The 19257-nt window shown below is 42.4% G+C and overlaps 1 protein-coding gene across 1 annotated transcript in view; it reads right to left on the bottom strand.

Annotated features, from left to right (window-relative positions):
• RFC1 (replication factor C subunit 1) overlaps nt 1-19257 on the bottom strand; it is a gene marked incomplete at its 5' end in the record, with an annotated part of 88751 nt that overhangs the window by 22829 nt on the left and 46665 nt on the right. The window contains 2 exons of the mRNA XM_073561076.1: nt 344-448; nt 3264-3443. Of these exons, the coding sequence (XP_073417177.1) occupies nt 344-448; nt 3264-3443 (285 nt within the window). The remainder of the gene's footprint in view (nt 1-343; nt 449-3263; nt 3444-19257) is intronic.

Raw genomic sequence — 19257 nt, 5'->3', positions numbered from 1 at the left:
CCAAGATCTGTCAATCAAAGATGAGGGGGGTGGAGATAGATGAAAACCAAGCAGGTGGGAAGGTGTATTTACATGACTGGCTGTGCCATGAAGCACCGAGCGGCGGGACAAGATGGGCTGCCATTTGAAATATGAGAGGTGGCCATGTTATTACATTCTTGGAGAACCACTTTAAGCCTAGTAGGAGCTTATTTACAAAAATATAATATATAGAGGAAGGAGACAGCTTCCATTTTCCAGTCTGCACTAGAATTCTGATAATTTGATTGGATGAAAAGGGCAAAATTGCTTCTTTGCAGCAGCTAAATAACTTAAGACAGTGGTGCGTTCCTACTACACTTACCTCAGCCTCGACTGCTAGAACATACTTTGATTTTTTTCCAGGTAAAGATCGGATTAAACCAAACAGACCGTCCTCATCAATAACCTTTGTTCCTAAACTTTCTGCCTGTACAAAAACATTAGCAAAACTGAATTAAAAGTGAAAACAATTGACGAGTGTACACTGTAACATATTACTCAGGAGCATTGAACCCCTTCATTCTGCGGTACCCTAGCTCATCATCAAAATCCATCACCGGACGTCACACTCGCACAGATGACCGATAAACAGAACTTCTGATTGATCACTGTGACACAAGGTAAAAAAAATCACAAATATTCAATTATACATCTTAGCCCTCCTAGACCCTCATTTATCATGACTGGGGTTTTGTACGGCAGTCTTGATTAAGAAAGTGCTGGAGTAAAATGTGCCAAATTCATTTTCAGCTGCCATGCTCCACCGCAAGTGGACGTCAGTTAGGGGCTGGACTACACTTCCGCAGTAGTGTAAATTTGTGCCACTTTTGTAGGGTACATTATGATGAACTTAGTGTTCGCGTTTGGCTATGCTGTGCCTGGCTAAGGAAGACCTGGGCATGACAGGCATAAACATGTCAATAGTTGCAAATTTGTGCACAACTAGGAGTTGCCCAAAATTTTACGACTTTTCAGTTTTAAGCCATATTGGAGAATAGTTAGATTGGCTAGGGGCTGTTTTGTAAGTGTGAATAATTGCTATTTTTAAGCAATGTACATGTTTAATTTGGAAAATGTATCTGCCATGGTTTGGACTTTTTTTTCAATTATATTATAATTACTCCTGGCAAAAGATGATAGTTAATATTAAACAGCTTTATTAAATTAACTTAAAGAGGGCCTGTCATGTCACCAGGTGAAAAGTGACCAGTTTTTGCGCTTATATTATTTCCATTTTGTTTTTCTGCCACAGTTTCAAAAGCTATGGGTCTTTTTTTTTTTGTGCAAATTTTGATGCTCTCCACTAAAGAAGGGTGGCCCACAGGACTCTCTCGGGGAGTCCCTAGTTTGCTCTTCATTATTTGAGCCACGCTCCATTGGTAAAGACCATAAAAATTAGCCCCAATGAAAAAAGACCATATCTCTGGAACCAGATTTAACAAAAAAATTATAATAATAATACTCAAGTAGTAGGAGTAAAACAGGAGCAAAAACTTTCCAGGTGACAGGTTTGCCATAAAGTGCTGTATTTCATGACTGTACGAGTGCTAATAAAGAGGCATTGTGAGAGGGAAACTGCCTCTCCACCAACCCCCCATTGGGTAAATGTAAAGTTGTGGGTCCCATTGCCCCCAAACAACTTTTTACCAACATTTATACCAGCCAAAAAATAAATTAAATATACAAAATTCAAATTTTACAATGTATAAAAACAATAAATCTAAAACCGGTCCAATAGCATGCTGGGAGGGTGTCACCTCTTCTAAACCATATAATATTATGACAAATGTCATGGCTGACTGCGGTGATTATTAAGGATGGGTGGACCCTTGGATGTTTAGATTACTGTACATGTACTTAGCTAATAAATGAAGAAATAAAAGGTGTGCAGTCCCCCTTATATTTAATACCCAGCTGAGGGAAAGCAGACAGCTGGGGGCTGGTGTTATTATTCTGGGAAGAAGCCAAAATCCATGGAGCTTTTCAGCCTAATAATATCAGCTCACCACTGACAGTGTAGCATTTACTGGTTATTAGAAAAGGTGGACCTAAATAATAATAATAATAAAAAATGCTGTGGGGTCCCCCCTTTTTTCATTAGCTAGCGAAGTCTAAGACGATAGCTGCAGGCTGATATTAACAGGCTGGGACGAAGCCATGGATATTGGCCCCCTCTCAGACTAATAACACCAGCCCCTCAGCTACCCCCGAAATGGTGCATTCCATTAGATGTGCCAATTCTGGTGCTTATCCTTGGCTCTTCCCGCTTGCTCTGGTTCTTTGGCAAACGGGTTAATGGTTTTGGGGTTGGCAGCTGTCTAAAGTCTAATGGGTGTGCCTTTTCTGGGGAGGCTATTTTTAGGCTGGGGAGGGAGAAATATCTATGGACCTTCCCAGCCTGATTATACCGCCATCCAACTGTCTGTTGCTACCTTGGCTGGTTATCAAAAATAAGGGGTGTCCCACTTCTTTGTTTTTTTTTAAATTATCAAAATAGTTTAAAAAAAAGTCAAGGGAGGCCCTCAATTTTTGATAACCAGCAAAGATAAACCAAGACAGTTGAGGGCTGCAGCCCGCAGCTGTCAATTTTACCTGAACTTGTTATAAAAAAAAGAGGGACCCCAAATCACTTTTTATTTACATATTGTGCCGGCCAATCACAGCCATGCCAATACTTAGCATTATTGTGATGGAGCCGGATGTGCCCACACCGGAAAAGCTTGTTGAATGGCTGCACTGACAAACCCAACAGTAAACTGGGTAATTAGCGTGCACTCTAGTCAAATATAGACGAGGTGCAGGTGCAACGGACCAGTAGGTCCTAATTACAAGTTAATTAAATTCACCGCACACTCAAACAGACTTTATGCAAATAGGTGTACATTTTATTAAATGTGGGAGCCAAACAGGAATATAGCACACAGTGGAAGCGATATAAATAAAAGACGTTTCGGCTCAGCCCGAGCCTTTATCATATTATCGCTTATTCCAATATTGGAGTTTTGTATAGGGTGCAGAAGGAGAGGAGAATCTCTCAAGAAGAAATACCAAGATAAATGGCTGATGTGTGCTGAGAGAAGGAAGCGCTCCCGCGCCTGTCAGAGTTGGCGTCCTGTTCGGGGTCTGTGCACGGTAGATGTCTGACACAGACCCCGAACTTTACTGTTTAGATTCGCCCATCACTAGTGTTTATACATTCTCATGAGCACATCTGCCCTGTAGGTCTCATCTTTGTATCATACCTTTTCACGTTTGGACTCTCCGCCATCACGGCCCAGGATGAGATAGTTAGTCTTTTTACTGACATTTCCAGTTACTTTGCCTCCATAGCGCTCCACTAATGACTTTGCCTCATCTCGTTCTATGGACTCCATGACCCCAGTGATGACAAACGTCAATCCCTCCAAGCAGTTATCTGCCCCCTACCAAGAAATGAGAAGTATCTCAGGAATCTCTGACACGTCACATCTCAGGAATGCGCTCAGAAATTACATTATTAGACACTGAGTAACTACTACTACACAAATAGTAACCTATTATATATCGATAGTGACTATGGCGGCAGGTGTGGAACGAGGGTCACTCCTGTCTCTCAGCGGGGATCTACAATACATCAATAACTGGATCTGGTACAAGTAGAGTGCGATAAAGACAATCATAAAATCTACAGTTCAATAGTAAGTTAGTGACTCCAGTCAATAGTAGAGCAAAAGTATATAGCTGAGGGATACACAACCTCTATGGTCAAAAGGCTGGATAATTAGGTCTACTACTTAAAGCCATAAAACGGCACCGCTTAAGAAGCTAGGAGGAAAAATCAAGAGCTGAAATGGTATTTGCAGCCATGATGAAGTGATGAAAATAAAGCTTTAGGCTGTTTTCACAGAAAGCATTTTGTGGTGTTTTTGTGCTTCTCCAGGGTAATATCAAAAGCACTACAAAACAATAAATTTTGGTGGTGTATTTGGTGGCTTTTTTGGGGTAGTGTTTTCTTTCTTTGCAAAGCGCAAGTATTGTGTTCTTTCAGGTGCTTCTTTAGCATGTGAAAAGATAAAATAGGGATTTTTGTGTCCTCACCGTAAAATCCTTTTCTCCGAGCCAATCATTGGGGGACACAGACAGTGGGTGTTATGCTGCTTGCCACTAGGAGGACACTAAGTAAACACAGAAAAAAGTTAACTCCTCCCCTGCAGTATACACCCTCTCGCTGGCTGCGAATTCCCCAGTTCGGTGAAAAAAGCAGGAGCATTAAATGAATGACAATAATCATAACTCTGTCAAAACCTAAAAATGCTACAGTGAGCCAATAGGCCAAACAGGGTGGGTGCTGTGTCCCCCAATGATTGGCTCGGAGAAAAGGATTTTACGGTGAGTACACAAAGATCCCTATTTCTCCTACGCCTCATTGGGGGACACAGACAGTGGAGCACAGAAAATAAATGGGAAAAATTTAAATCAGTTTTACACACCCACTGCGAGCTAGCCATACCGTACAGAAATGAAAGGGCTAGGAACAGGAGAACACCAATGTGGCTAAATAAGGATGTAAAAAGGGCAATAAATAACAAGAACAAGGTATTTAAGAAGCTAAAACAAGAAGGAAATGAAGAAGCATTAAAACGTTATAGAGAAAAAAATAAAATGTGTAAAAAACAAATACATTTAGCAAAAGTGGAAACTGAGAGACTCATTGCTAAGGAAAGTAAAACAAACCCCAAACTATTCTTTAATTATATAAACAGTAAAATGATTAAAATTGATGGTGTCGGCCCTTTAAAGAACAATGAGGGTGAAATCATAGAGAGCGATGTGGGAAAAGCAAATGTTTTAAATACTTTTTTCTCAACAGTGTTCACACAGGAAAAGGATTTGCCAGGGGAAATGCAGAGTGATAATGTAAACTCCCCATTAAGTATTACATGCCTAACCCAGGGAGAAGTGCAGAACCGTCTTAGTAAGATTAAAATTGACAAATCACCAGGCCCTGATGGCATTCACTCTCGGGTATTAAGGGAGTTAAGTAATGTGATAGACAGGCCTCTATTCCTTATATTTAAAGACTCTATAGAAACAGGGTCTGTTCCTTTTGATTGGCGGCAAGCAAATGTGATACCAATATTCAAAAAGGGGTGTAAAAGGGAACCTGGAAACTATAGGCCGGTAAGCTTAACATCTGTTGTGGGTAAAATTTTTGAAGGGTTTCTAAGGGATACCATTATGGAATATCTCAATGTTAATAAATGTTTAACTCCATATCAACATGGATTTATGAAGGATCTCTCCTGTCAAACTAACCTGATCAGCTTCTATGAGGATGTAAGCTGTTGTGAGCTCATTTTCTCGTTCACCTTTGATGTCCGATGAACTCCCTCTGCTGGTGAAAGGAGGTGGTGAAACTGATTTGGATGGGAGAAACCTGTCACCTGAACAGGTGGATTGCAATTGGACATCCGGAATCTCTGAGTGGATATAAGGCAGCCGACGCCCTGTAGGGTTGCTGGTGATTTCTCTGCTCTGAGCTCTGGCCTCCAGTTCAGTTCCTGTCTTCTAAAGCTAAGTTTTGCTCTGTTATTGTTCCATGAGATTTTGTCTGATTTGCTTAGTTTTGTGTTCTGCCAGCCCCGGCTGGGGCTCTGCTGAATTTCCATTTTTTTCCCTGATCGGTTAAATCTCTTTTGCTCTGTCTTCAGAATATATCGGAGTACTGATATAGGGATTTTGAAGTCTATTGACTTCATGGCCGTTTTTCCTATCAGACGTGTTGGGACATTTTTGGTAGGGTTTTTACGGATTGCAGCCAGCATATTTTCTGTCCTTTCCTATCTAGTTAGTTGGGTTCCATCGTTTGCTCTGCCTGTCTTTCTGTCTGTGTTTTCACCGACAATACATACTGAGGGATGTCTATTGCTTTGGGGTCTGCTCTGGGGCAGTTTAGATTTCCCCTTTCTTTCTTTAGGCTTATTTAGTTATCCGGCTGTGAAGAGGCGTCTAGGACCACCGTAGGAACACTCCACGGCTACTGTTAGTTGTTGTGAATAGAATCAGGGGTCTGCAATCCGCTAGCTACCAACCTCTCCGGTTTTCTGGACTTAGCTTGCATTTTTGTTTTTTCCTCCTCCGGTGACTCATTCATAACAGAATCACCAGCCATACCGCAGATTCTAGGGTACTCAAAAGCAGGAAAGAATTGTAAAAAAATAAAATAAAAAAAGTGTCAGAATTTTTATTTTTTTTTAACCTCTTACCTACAATTGACGTAATATTCCGTCCATGTGACCATGGACCTAATTACCATGGACGGAATATTACGTCATCGCGATCAGCGGCGCCCACGTGGTGAGCGCCGCTGATCGCGACCGAGTGTCAGCTAATTATCATAGCTGACACCCGGCACAATGTGTCAGGGGCGGTCACGGACCGCCCCCGACACGTTAACCACTTGCACACCACGATCAAACACGATCGCGGTGTACCGGGGGTTAAAGGGAAGCATCGGCAGGGAGGGGGCTCCCTCCGTGCTTCCCTGAGCCCCCCACGGCAGCGCAATGTGCAGCGCTGCTGTGGGGGGCTCCTTTCCTGCAGGTCCCCGGATCCAATATGGCGACGGGACCTCCGGGGGCCTGCAGGAAGCCTGTGCAGAGCCTGTGACAGATCGCTGAAAAAAAACGTGTAAAAATAATTAATCGCTAAATAAATTAAAAAAAAAAAAAAAAATATTCCCCAATAAATTCATTTTTTGGAAATTAAAAACAACAATAAAAAGTACACATATTTGGTATCGCCGCGTCCGTAACGACCCGCCCTATAAAACTGTCCCAATAGTTAACCCCTTAAGCGAACCCCTTAAAAAATAAAAAAACGAAGCAAAAAATAATGATTTATTATCATACCGCCGAACAAAAAGTGCAATAACGCGCGATCAAAAATACGCATATAAATATCCATGGTACCGCTGAAAACGTCATCTTGTCGCGCAAAAAACGAGCCGCCATACAGCGTCATCAGCGAAAAAATAAAAAAGTTATAGCTCGCAGAATAAAGTGATGCAAAAATAATTATTTTTTATATAAAATTGTTTTCATTGCATAAAAGCGCCAAAACATAAAAAAAACGACCTAAATGAGGTATCGCTGTAACCGTACTGACCCGAAGAATAAAACCGCCTTATAAATTTTACCGCACCCGGAACGGCGTAAACGCACCACTCAAAAGAAATTCATGAAACGCTGTTTTTTGTAAATTCTGCGTCCCAAAAAACGAAATAAAAAGCGATAAAAAAAAGTCACATGCCCGAACATGATACCAATAAAAGCGTCAACTCGTCCCGCAAAAAATAAGACCTCACATGACTCGGTGGGTCAAAATATAGAAAAATTATAGCTCTCAATATGTGGTGATGCAAAAACTATTTTTACAATAAAGCGTCTTTTAGCGTGTGACAGCTGCCAAACATAAAAACCGCCATAAATAGTAAATCAAACCCCCCGTTCTCACCCCCTTAGTTAGGGAAAAATAATAAAATTAAAAAAAATGTATTTATTTCCATTTTCCCATTAGGGTTAGGGCTAGGGTTAGAATTGGGGGTTTCCACTATTTGCGCACATCAGGTGCTCTCCAAACGCAACATGGCGTCTGATCTCAATTCCAGCCAATTCAGCGTTGAAAAAGTCAAATGGTGCTCCTTCCCTTCCAAGCTCTGCCATGCACCCAAACAGTGTTTTACCCCCTCATATGGGGTATCAGCCTACTCAGGACAATTTGCAAAACAACTTTTGGGGTCCTATTTCTCCTGTTGCCCTTAGGAAAATAAAAATTTTGGGGCAAAAAATATCATTTTTGTGGAAAAAAAATTTTTTGTTATTTTCACGCCTGGGTGTTATAAACTTCTGTGAAGCACTTGGGGGTTCAAAGTTCTCATCACACATCTAGATAAGTTCCTTGGGGGGTCTAGTTTCCAAAATGGGGTCATTTGTGGGGGGTTTCCACTGTTTTGGTACATCAGGGGCTTTCCAAATGCGACATGGTGTCCAATCTCAATTCCAGCCAAAAAAGTCAAATGGCGCTGCTTGCCTTCCGAGCTCTGCCATGTGCCCAAATAGTCATTTACACCCACATATGGGGTATCTGCGTACTCAGGACAAATTGCACAATAACTTTTAGGGTCCTGTTACCCTTGGGAAAATAAAAATTGGGGGTGAAAAGATCATTTTGTGGAAAAAATATGATTTTTTAATTGTACCGCTGTACATTATAAACTTCTGTGAAGCCCTTGTGGGTTCAAAGTTCTCACCACATATCTAGATAAGTTCCTTAGGGGGTCTAGTTTCAAAAATGGGGTCACTTGTGGGGGGTTTCCACTGTTTAGGTACATCAGGGGCTCTCCAAACGCGACATGGCGTCCGATCAGAATTCCAGCCAATTTTGCATTGAAAAAGTCATACGGCGCTCCTTCCTTTCTGAGCTCTGCCATGCGCTGAAACAGTGGTTCCCCTCCACATATCAGGTATCAGCGTACTCAGGACAAATTGCACAATAATTTTTGCAGTCCAATTTCTCCTGTTACACTTGGTAAAATAAAAAAAATTGAACCTGAAGTAATTTTTTTTGTGAAAAAAAGTTAAATGTTAATTTTTTTAAAATATTCAAAAAATTCCTGTGACGCACCTGAAGGGTTAATAAACTCCTTGAATGTGGTTTTAAGCACCTTAAGGGGTGCAGTTTTTCGAATGGTGTCACTTTTGGGTATTTTCTATCATATAGACCCCTCAAAGTGGCTTCAAATGTGATGTGGTCCGTAAAAATAAAATGGTGTTGCAAAAATGAGAGATCGCTGGTCAACTTTTAACCCTTATATCTTACTAACAAATAAAAATTTTGGTTCCAAAATTGTGCTGATGTAAAGTAAACATGTGGCAAATGTTACTTATTAACTTTTTTGTGTGTCATATCCCTGTGATTTAAGGGCATAAAAATTCAAAGTTGGAAAATTGCGGAATTTTCAAAATTTTCGCCAAATTTCCGTTTTTCTCACAAATAAACGCAAGTTATATGAATGAAATTTTACCACTAACATGAAGTACAATATGTCACGAGAAAACAATGTCAGAATCACCGGGATCCATGGAAGCGTTTCAGAGTTATTACCTCATAAAGGGACAGTGGTCAGAATTGTAAAAATTGGCCCGGTAGTTAACGTGCAAACCACCCTTGGTAGTGAAGGGGTTAATGTATATTTTTTTCCCTCTTTTTCTCTGGGGCCTTAGGAGGAATTTTTTCTTAATGGAGATTAAGCAATTGTCTGATCGTGTGGAGTAGCTCGCTGCTGAAGTGTGGGGAATCTCCGCCTATCTTGCTCATTCACTTGCTGCTGAACCAAAGATTCCTACTCCTGATGTGTTTTTTGGGGATCGGTCTAAATTTTTGAATTTTAAGAATAATTGTAAATTATTTCTTGCCTTGAAGCCTAGCTCATCGGGGAGCTCTGCGCAGCAGGTTAAAATTGTCATCTCTTTGCTGCGCGGCGATCCCCAGGATTGGGCGTTTTCTTTGACACCTGATGATCCTATTCTAACTAATGTGGACACATTTTTTCAAGCCTTGGGGTTGTTGTATGATGAACCTAATGCTATTGATCAAGCTGAAAATGCCCTGTTGGCATTGAGCCAGGGTCAGGATTCTGCAGAGTTGTACTGTCAAAAATTCCGAAAGTGGGCGGTCCTTACTACCTTGGCAGCTCTCTTTCGGAAGGGTTTGTCAGAAACCGTAAAAGATACTATGGTGGGTTTTCCTGTTCCCTCTGGTCTTGATGATTCTATGTCATTAGCCATTCAGGTTGATCGGCGTTTACGTGAACGTAAAATTACACGAGAAATGTTGCCACCTGTTGAACAAATGTCTGAACCTATGCAATGTGATAGAGTTTCGTCTAGGGCGCAACGTCAGGAGTTCAGAAGGCGTAATAAGCTGTGTTTTTTCTGTGGAGATGCCTCTCATAATATTTCTGTCTGCCCTAAATGAGAGAAACGTTTTGCACACACATTTGCTGTGGGTGGTGTACAACCTAAGTTTCTTCTGGCAATGACTCTGATCTGCTCCCTGTCCACATTTTCCGCTAAGGCTTTTGTGGATTCAGGAGCGGCTCTGAACCTGATGGACTTGGATTTTGCTAAACGTTGTGGGTTTCTTATGACACCTCTGCGGACGCCTATCCCTTTGAGGGGTATTGATGCTACTCCTTTGGCGAAGAATAAACCTTAGTTTTGGACCCAGGTGGTAATGCGTGTCGCCCCAGACCATCAAGAAAATTGCAGATTTTTTGTGTTGCATAATTTGCATGATACCATTGTTCTGGGGTTTCCCTGGTTGCAAATCCATAATCCAGTTTTGGATTGGAAATCTGTGTCTGTGGTGAGTTGGGGTTGTCAGTGTGCTCTTAGTGACACTCCTGTTTTCTCCACCTCTCCCCAGTCGCATGATGTTCCTGACTATTTGGCTGATTTTTATGATGTATTTAGTGAGAATAAGTCTGCGTCTTTGCCTCCTCATAGGAGTTATGACTGTGCAATTGAGCTGAGCCCTGGGTGTAAATTTCCCAAGGGTCAACTTTTCAATTTATCTGTACCCGAGCATGAGGCTATGCGATCTTATATTAAGGAGTCGTTGGAGAAGGGTCATATTAGACCATCCTCTTCACCCTTGGGTGCTGGGTGTTTTTTCGTGGCCAAGAAAGATGGTTCATTAAGGCCTTGTATTGACTATCGTTCCCTCAACAAAATTACTGTTAAATATCAGTATCCGTTACCCCTGATTTCTGATCTATTCTCCAGAGTTAAAGGTGCTTGCTTGTTTACCAAGCTTGACCTCAGGGGGGAGTATAATCTTATTCGCATTAAGCATGGGGATGAATGGAAGACGGCGTTTAATACTCCGGAGGAACATTTTGAGTATCTGGTGATGTCTTTTGGGCTCACTAATGCCCCTTCTGTCTTCCAGTGCTTCATGAATATTTTCCGGGACTTTGTGGATACATTTTTGATCATCTATCTGGATGATATTTTGATCTTTTCCAGGGATTGGGACTCTCATGTGGAACATGTTCGGACTGTGTTCGGGATTTTGAGGGAGAATTCCCTGTATGTTAAGGGGTCGAAATGCCTTTTTGGTGTACAGAGGATTTCATTTTTGGGATTTATTTTGTCTCCGTCAACTATTGAAATGGACCCGGCCAAGGTACAGGCCATTTATGATTGGGTTCAGCCCACTTCTTTGAAGGCCCTCCAGAAGTTTTTGGGTTTTGCTAATTTTTATCGTAAATTTATAGCTAATTTTTCTGGTATTGCCAAACCATTGACTGATTTGACCAAGAAGGGTGCTGATGTGCTGAATTGGTCTCCAGAGGCTGTTTCTTCCTTTCAGGAGCTGAAGCGAAGGTTCACTTCTGCTCCGGTTTTGCGGCAACCTGATGTCTCACTCCCGTTTCAGGTAGAGGTGGACGCTTCTGAGATTGGTGCAGGAGCTGTTTTGTCCCAAAAAGATCCGGTAACATCTAAAATGAATCCCTGTGCTTTCTTTTCCCGAAAGTTCTCCCCATCTTAACGCAACTATGATGTGGGGAATTGGGAACGGTTAGCCATGAAATGGGCATTTGAGGAGTGGAGACATTGGTTGGAGGGAGCCAGACATCAAGTCGTGGTCCTCACTGACCACAAGAATTTGATTTACCTTGAGTCAGCCAAACGCTTGAATCCTAGACAGGCTAGGTGGGCCTTGTTTTTCACACGTTTTGATTTTGTGGTCTCTTTTCTTCCGGGCACTAAGAATGTCAAGGCAGACGCCCTCTCTAGGAGTTTCTTTGCTGATTCTCCTATTGTGACCAAGCCTGCTACCATATTAGGTGAGGGGGTAGTTCTTTCTGCCATCTCGCCCGATTTGAGACGTGCTCTGGAAGAGTTTCAGGAGGACAAACCTGAGCGTTGTCCCATTGGAAAATTGTATGTTCTTGACCAGTGGAGGAAGAGAGTAATGTCTGAAGTTCATTGCTCCGCACATTGGCTGGTCATCCAGGTATTTTTGGTACTAGAGATTTGGTGAGTCGGTCTTTTTGGTGGCCCGCCTTATCTCGTGATGTCAGGAATTTTGTGCAGTCCTGTGGGACTTGCTCCTGGTCTAAACCTTGTTCTCGCTCTAGTGGGTTGTTGATGCCTTTGCCGGTGCCCAGGAGGCCATGGACCCATATTTCAATGGATTTTATTTCTGATCTGCCTGTCTCTCAGAGAATGACTTATCTCGGTGATTTGTGATAGATTCTCTAAGATGGTCCATCTTGTACCACTCCCTAAGTTGCCATCTTCCTCAGAGTTGGTGCCCTTGTTTTTGCAACAGGTGGTTCGCTTGCATGGGATTCCTGAGAACATTGTATCTGACAAAGGAGTTCAGTTTGTCTCTAGATTTTGGAGGACTTTTTGTTCCAAGCTGGGAATTCAGTTGTCCTCCTCCTCTGCGTTTCACCCTCAGACCAATGGGCAGACGGAGAGAACAAACCAGACTTTGGAGTCTTTTTTGAGATGTTTTATCTCTGCTGATCAGGATGATTGGGTCTCATTTTTGCCCTTGGCCGAATTTGCTTTAAATAATAGAGCTAGTTCTGCCACTTTGATGTCACCTTTTTTTTGTAACTTTGGGTTTCATCCTCGATTCTCTTCAGGGCAGATGGAGTCTTCTGCCTGCCCAGGTGTTGACACTGTGGTGGAGAGAATGCACCAGATTTGGGACCAAGTGGTGGATAAGCTGTCTCTCTCGCAGGAAAAGGCCCAGCGGTTTTCCAACCGGCATAGGACCATTGGTCCCCGGTTTAAGGTGGGTGATATAGGTTGGTTGTCATCAAAGAATATCTCTATGAAGGTGGCTTCTCCAAAGTTTAAACCTAGATTTATTGGACCTTACAAGATTTTGGAGATTCTTAATCCGGTCTCTTTTCGATTGGCTCTTCCTGTTACATTTAAGATCCATAACGTGTTTCATAAGTCTCTGTGGAAGAGGTTTGTTGAGCCAGTAGTTCCTGTGGTGGCACCTCCTGACCCTGTATTGGTTGAAGGTAATGTGGAATATGAGGTTGAGAAGATACTGGATTCTCGTCTGGCTAGACGGAGACTCTAGTATTTGGTTAAGTGGAAGGCTTATGGCCAGGAGGATAATTCTTGGGTCTCTGCATCTGATATTCATGCTGAAAGATTGGTTCGTGCTTTTCATCGGGCCCATCCTGATCGGCCTGGTGGCGTGGATGAGGGTTCGGTGACCCCTCCTCAAGGGGGAGGTACTGTTGTGAGCTCATTTTCTCGTTCACCTTTGATGTCCGATGAACTCCCTCTGCTGGTGAAAGGAGGTGGTGAAACTGATTTGGATGGGAGAAACCCGTCACCTGAACAGGTGGATTGAGATTGGACATCCGGAATCTCTGAGTGGATATAAGGCAGCCGACGCCCTGTAGGGTTGCTGGTGATTTCTCTGCTCTGAGCTCTGGCCTCCACTTCAGTTCCTGTCTTCTAAAGCTAAGTTTTGCTCTGTTATTGTTCCATGAGATTTTGTCTGATTTGCTTAGTTTTGTGTTCTGCCAGCCCCGGCTGGGGCTCTGCTGAATTTCCATTTTTGTCCCTGATCGGTTAAATCTCTTTTGCTCTGTCTTCAGAATATATCGGAGTGCTGATATAGGGATTTTGAAGTCTAGTGACTTCAGGGCCGTTTTTCCTATCAGACGTGTTGGGACATTTTTGGTAGGGTTTTTGCGGATTGCAGCCAGCATCTTTTCTGTCCTTTCCTATCTATTTAGTTGGGCCCCATCATTTGTTCTGCCTGTGTTTGTGTTTTCATCTGTTTTCACCGACAATACATGTTGGGGGCTGTCTATTGCTTTGGGGTCTGCTCTGGGGCAGTTTAGATTTCCCCTTTCTTTCTTTAGGCTTATTTAGTTCTCCGGCTGTGAAGAGGCATCTAGGACCACCGTAGGAACGCTCCACGGCTACTGTTAGTTGTTGTGAATAGGATCAGGGGTCTGCAATCCGCTAGCTACCAACCTCTCCGGTTTTCTGGACTTAGCTTGCATTTTTGTTTTTTCCTCCTCCGGTGACTCATTCATAACAGTAAGCTCTCAAATGGACCAAGGAGAATCATTGGATGTCATTTATCTCGACTTCTCTAAAGCATTTGACACTGTCCCACATAAAAGATTGTTAAGTAAGATGAGGAAGTTTGGGCTAGGGGAAAATGTGTGTAGATGGGTAGGCAGCTGGCTTATTGAGAGAAAACAAAGAGTGGTTATTAATGGGGCATACTCAGATTGGGCCAGGGTTACTAGTGGGGTACCACAGGGTTCTGTATTGGGACCCCTACTATTTAATATATTTATTAATGATCTAGTGGATGGCTTACACAGTAAAATATCAGTATTTGCAGATGATACAAAACTATGTAAGGTAGTTAACACAAAGGAGGACAGTTTGCAACTACAGACAGATTTGAGTAAATTGGAGAATTGGGCTGAAAAATGGCAAATGAGGTTCAACACAGATAAGTGTAAGGTTATGCACATGGGGAGGAGAAACAGATGCTACAATTACTTACTAAATGGGAAACTGCTGGGGAAATCAGACATGGAAAAAGACTTAGGCATCTTAGTCAATAAGAAGCTAAATTGGAGTGCCCAGTGTCAGGCAGCTGCCACCAAAGCAAATAGGGTCATGGGATGCATTAGAAGAGGTGTGGGGACACGGGATGAAAACATAATTCTCCCTCTGTACAAATCACTCGTCAGACCACACTTGGAGTATTGTGTGCAATTTCGGACGCCGGTGCTCAGAAAGCCATTACTGAACTTGAAAGGGTTCAAAGGCGGGCTACTAAAATGATAAATGGAGTTGGTTCACTACAATACCCAGAAAGGTTATCAAAATTAGGTCTATGTACTCTAGAAAAGAGAAGACTTAGGGGAGACCTAATATATATGTACAAGTATATCAGAGGGCAATACAGAGATCTCTTCAATGAACTGTTTGTACCAAGGACTGTGACAAGAACAAGGGGGCATTCTCTTCGTTTGGAGGAAAGACAATTTCTGCACCAGCATAGAAGAGGGTTCTTCACGGTAAGAGCAGTGAGGCTCTGGAATTCTCTTCCTGAGGAAGTGGTGATGGCCAACTCGCTGAATGAATTTAAGAAAGGAAAGGATGCTTTTCTTGTGAGTAACAGTATAGAAGGTTACGAATAACATAATATTATAGGTAGATGGTTGATCCAGCTTAGGGGAAGGAATTTTTTTCCCTATGGAGAAAATTGGCTTCTACTCTGTGGGTTTTTTGCCTTCCCCAAGATCAACAATGCAGAACAGCTGCACTAAAAATAGGCTGAACTAGATGGACATAAGGTCTTCCTTCAGCCTTCAAAACTATGTTACAGTGGGACTTCGTAAAGCAGTCCCTGGGTGGGGAGCATACAACTGCTAATACCCCATGTACCACTGGCTTAACACTGTGGTACTGCCGATTGCAGGATGCGTCTGCCAAGAGCTGCATCCGCAGAGGCCTGAGCATGAAATTGGTAATGTTTTGTAAAGGTATGCAGGCTGGACCAAGTTGCAGCCTTGCAGACAGGCCTGAGAATGAATTTGATAATGCTTTGTAAAGGTATGCAGGCTGGACTAAGTCACAGCGTTGAAGACCTGTTCTGCAGACGCCTGGTGTCGAATGGCCCAAGAGGCGCCCACTGAGCAGATAGAATGCGCCTGGATCCCTGCTGGGACAGGTGTCCCGGACACGGTAGGATTCCTGAATAGCCAAGCAAATCCACCTGGCTAGCGTGGTTTTTGAAGCGGCTAGACCCTTCCTATGCCCCTGTGGAAGTACGAACAGGGCATCTGAGTTATGGAAGGGAGCTGTCCGTGAGATGTACCGTCTCAGAGCCCTGACCACATCGAGGGTGTGGAAGGCCCTCTCAATGCAATGGACTGGAGCTGGACAGAAGGAAGGCCAAACAATTTCTTCTTTGAGATGAAAAGAAGACCTGACTTTGGGCAGGAAAGACGGGGACGTCCTGAGAGCTGCCTCATCCTGATGAAAATTCAGGAACGGAGGACGGCAGTACAGGGCTGCCAATTCAGAATCTTGAGTAATTGACGTAATTGCCGCTAGAAAGACCACCTTCCAAGAGAGAATAGCTAGTGGTACGCCCTGCCGTGGTTCGAAAAGAGCCTCCTGTAAGGCTCCGAAAACCAAGTTAAAGTCCCATGATTCCAATGGCCCTTAAAATATAGAGGCGCCACCTGGGAGACTCTCTGAATGAATGTCTTCATCTGAAGTCCGGTGGCAATTTTGCATTGGAATAGCACTGACAAGGCTGAAATCTGGCCCTTGAGCGAGCTAAGCGCGAGACCTGACGTTAATCCGGATTGTAGGAATACCAATATGGAAAGAATAGAAAACACCAGTGGGGATCAACCATGGTCCTTGCACCACGAGAAAAAGTTTCTCCAGGTGCGGTGATAACATAGTAACATAGTTATTAAGGTTGAAGGGAGACTTTAAGTCCATCTAGTTCAACCCATATCCTGTCCTAACCTGCCCTAACATGTTGATCCAGAGGAAGGCAAAAAAAAACCCATGAGGCAAACAGTAAGCTTCACATTGGGAAAAAAATTCCTTCCCGACTCCACATACGGCAATCAGACTAGCTCCCTGGATCAACGCAATATTAAGGAAACTAGTGTATATACCCTGTAATATTATACTTTTCAAGAAAGGCATCCAGTTCCTTCTTAAATTTTAGTAGGGAATCACTCATTACAACATCATATGGCAGAGAGTTCCATAGTCTCACTGCTCTTACAGTAAAGAATCCGCTTCTATGAGTATGCTTAAACCTTCTTTCCTCCAGACGTAGAGGATGCCCCCTTTTCCCCCGTCACAGGTCTAAGAGTAAAAAGATCATTAGAAAGGTCGTTGTACTGTCCCCGCATATATTTATACATTGTAATATGATCACCCCATAGCCTTCGATTCTCCAAACTAAATAACCCCAAGTGTAATAACCTGTCTTGGTATTGCAGACCCACAAGTTCCCTAATAACCTTGGTCGCTCTTCTCTGCACCCGCTCCAGTTCAGCTATGTCTTTCTTATACACCGGAGACCAGAACTGTACACATTATTCTAAGTGTGGTCGCACTAGTGACTTATATAGAGGTAAAATTATGTTCTCCTCATGAGCATCTATGCCTCTTTTAATGCATCCCATTATTTTATTTGCCTTTGCAGCAGCTGCCTGACACTGGCCACTAAATGTGAGTTTGTCGTCCACCCATACACCCAGGTCCTTTTCAGTGACAGTTTTGCCTAGTGTTTTACAATTAAGCACATAATTATACATCTTATTCGTTCTACCCAAGTGCTTGACCTTACATTTATCCGCATTAAAGCTCATTTGCCATTTATCAGCCCAAGCTTCTAGTTTACATAAATCCTCCTGTAATATAAAATTGTCCTCCTCTGTATTGATTACCCTGCAGAGTTTAGTGTCATCTGCAAATATTGAAATTCTACTCTCTATGCCCCCTACAAGGTCATTAATAAATATGTTAAAAAGAAGCGGGCCCAAAACTGACCCCTGTGGTACCCCACTGCTAACCGTGACCCAGTCCGAGTGTGCTCCATTAATAAAGACCCTTTGTTTCCTATCCCTGAGCCAGCTCTTAACCCACCTACACATATTTTCCCCTATCCCCATTGTTCTCATTTTATGTATCAACCTTTTGTGTGGCACCGTATCAAAAGCTTTTGAAAAGTCCATGTACACCACGTCCACTGCATTCCCTTGGTCCAGTCCGGAACTTACCTCTTCATAAAAGCTTATCAGATTAGTCTGACAGGAACGGTCCCTTGTAAACCCATGTTGATATTGGGTCATGAGGTTATTCTTCTCCAGATACTCCAGTATAGTATCTCTTAGAAAACCCTCCAGGATTTTACCCACAGTTGAGGTTAAACTTACAGGCCTATAATTTCCAAGTTCAGTTTTTGTCCCCTTTTTGAATATTGGCACCACATTTGCTATACGCCAGTCTTGTGGTACAGACCCTGTTATTATGGAATCCTTAAAGATTAAAAATAATGGTCTATCTATGACTGTGCTTAATTCCTGCAGTACTCGGGGGTGTATCCCATCCGGGCCCGGGGATTTGTCAATTTTAGTGATTTTTAGACGCCGCCGTACTTCCTGCTGGGTTAAGCAGGTGACATTTAATGGAGAATTTTATCCCTGATCATGTTATCTGTCATGGGATTTTCTTGTGTAAATACTGTTGAAAAAAAGTCATTTAGCATATTGGCTTTTTCCTCATCCACCATTTCACCCAGACTATTTTTAAGGGGACCAACACTATCATTTTTTAGTTTCTTACTATTTTTTATGTAGGTAAAGAATATTTTGGGATTATTTTTACTTTCTCTGGCAATGAGTCTTTCTGTCTCAATCTTTGCTGTCTTGATTTGCTTTTTACAGAATTTATTTAATCTTCTGTATTTAGTTAATGCCTCATCACTACCTACTTGCTTTAATTCTCTAAATGCTTTATTTTTATCTCTTATTGCACCCCTTACAGCTCTATTTAGCCATAGTGGTTTCCTCCTATTTCTTGCATGTTTATTCCCATATGGTATATATTGTGCACAGGTCCTATTCAGGATGCTAATAAACATCTCCCATTTTCTTTGTGTATTTTTATGTTTCAGGATATCGTTCCAATTAATTTTACCAAGATCATCTCTCATCCGTTGGAAATTTGCCTTCCTGAAGTTTAGTGTCCTTGTAACCCCTTTACTACACATCTTATTAAAGGATACATGAAAACTTATTAATTTGTGATCACTATTACCCAAGTGACCCCCAACCCTTACATTTGATATGCGGTCTGGCCTGTTGGTTAATATTACGTCTAGCAGTGCCCCCCCTCTTGTTGGGTCCTGAACCAGCTGTGAAAGGTAATTGTCTCTCATAGATGTCAAAAACCTATTACCTTTGCTGGAACTGCAGGTTTCGGTTCCCCAATGTATTTCAGGGTAGTTGAAGTCCCCCATAATAATGACTTCTCCTTGAGTCGCAGCTTCATCCATTTGCTTTATGAGGATATTCTCTGTAGCTTCCATTATTTTTGGAGACTTATAACAAACCCCTATCAGTAATTTATTATTTTTCCC

The sequence above is a fragment of the Dendrobates tinctorius genome, unplaced genomic scaffold, assembly GCF_039654945.1.
Source record: "Dendrobates tinctorius isolate UK_male_01 unplaced genomic scaffold, ASM3965494v1 ptg000314l, whole genome shotgun sequence".
Classification (NCBI taxonomy): Eukaryota; Metazoa; Chordata; class Amphibia; order Anura; family Dendrobatidae; genus Dendrobates; species Dendrobates tinctorius.
The sequence above is the reverse complement of the archived record's forward strand: the minus strand, read 5'-3'. Positions and strand labels throughout refer to the sequence as shown.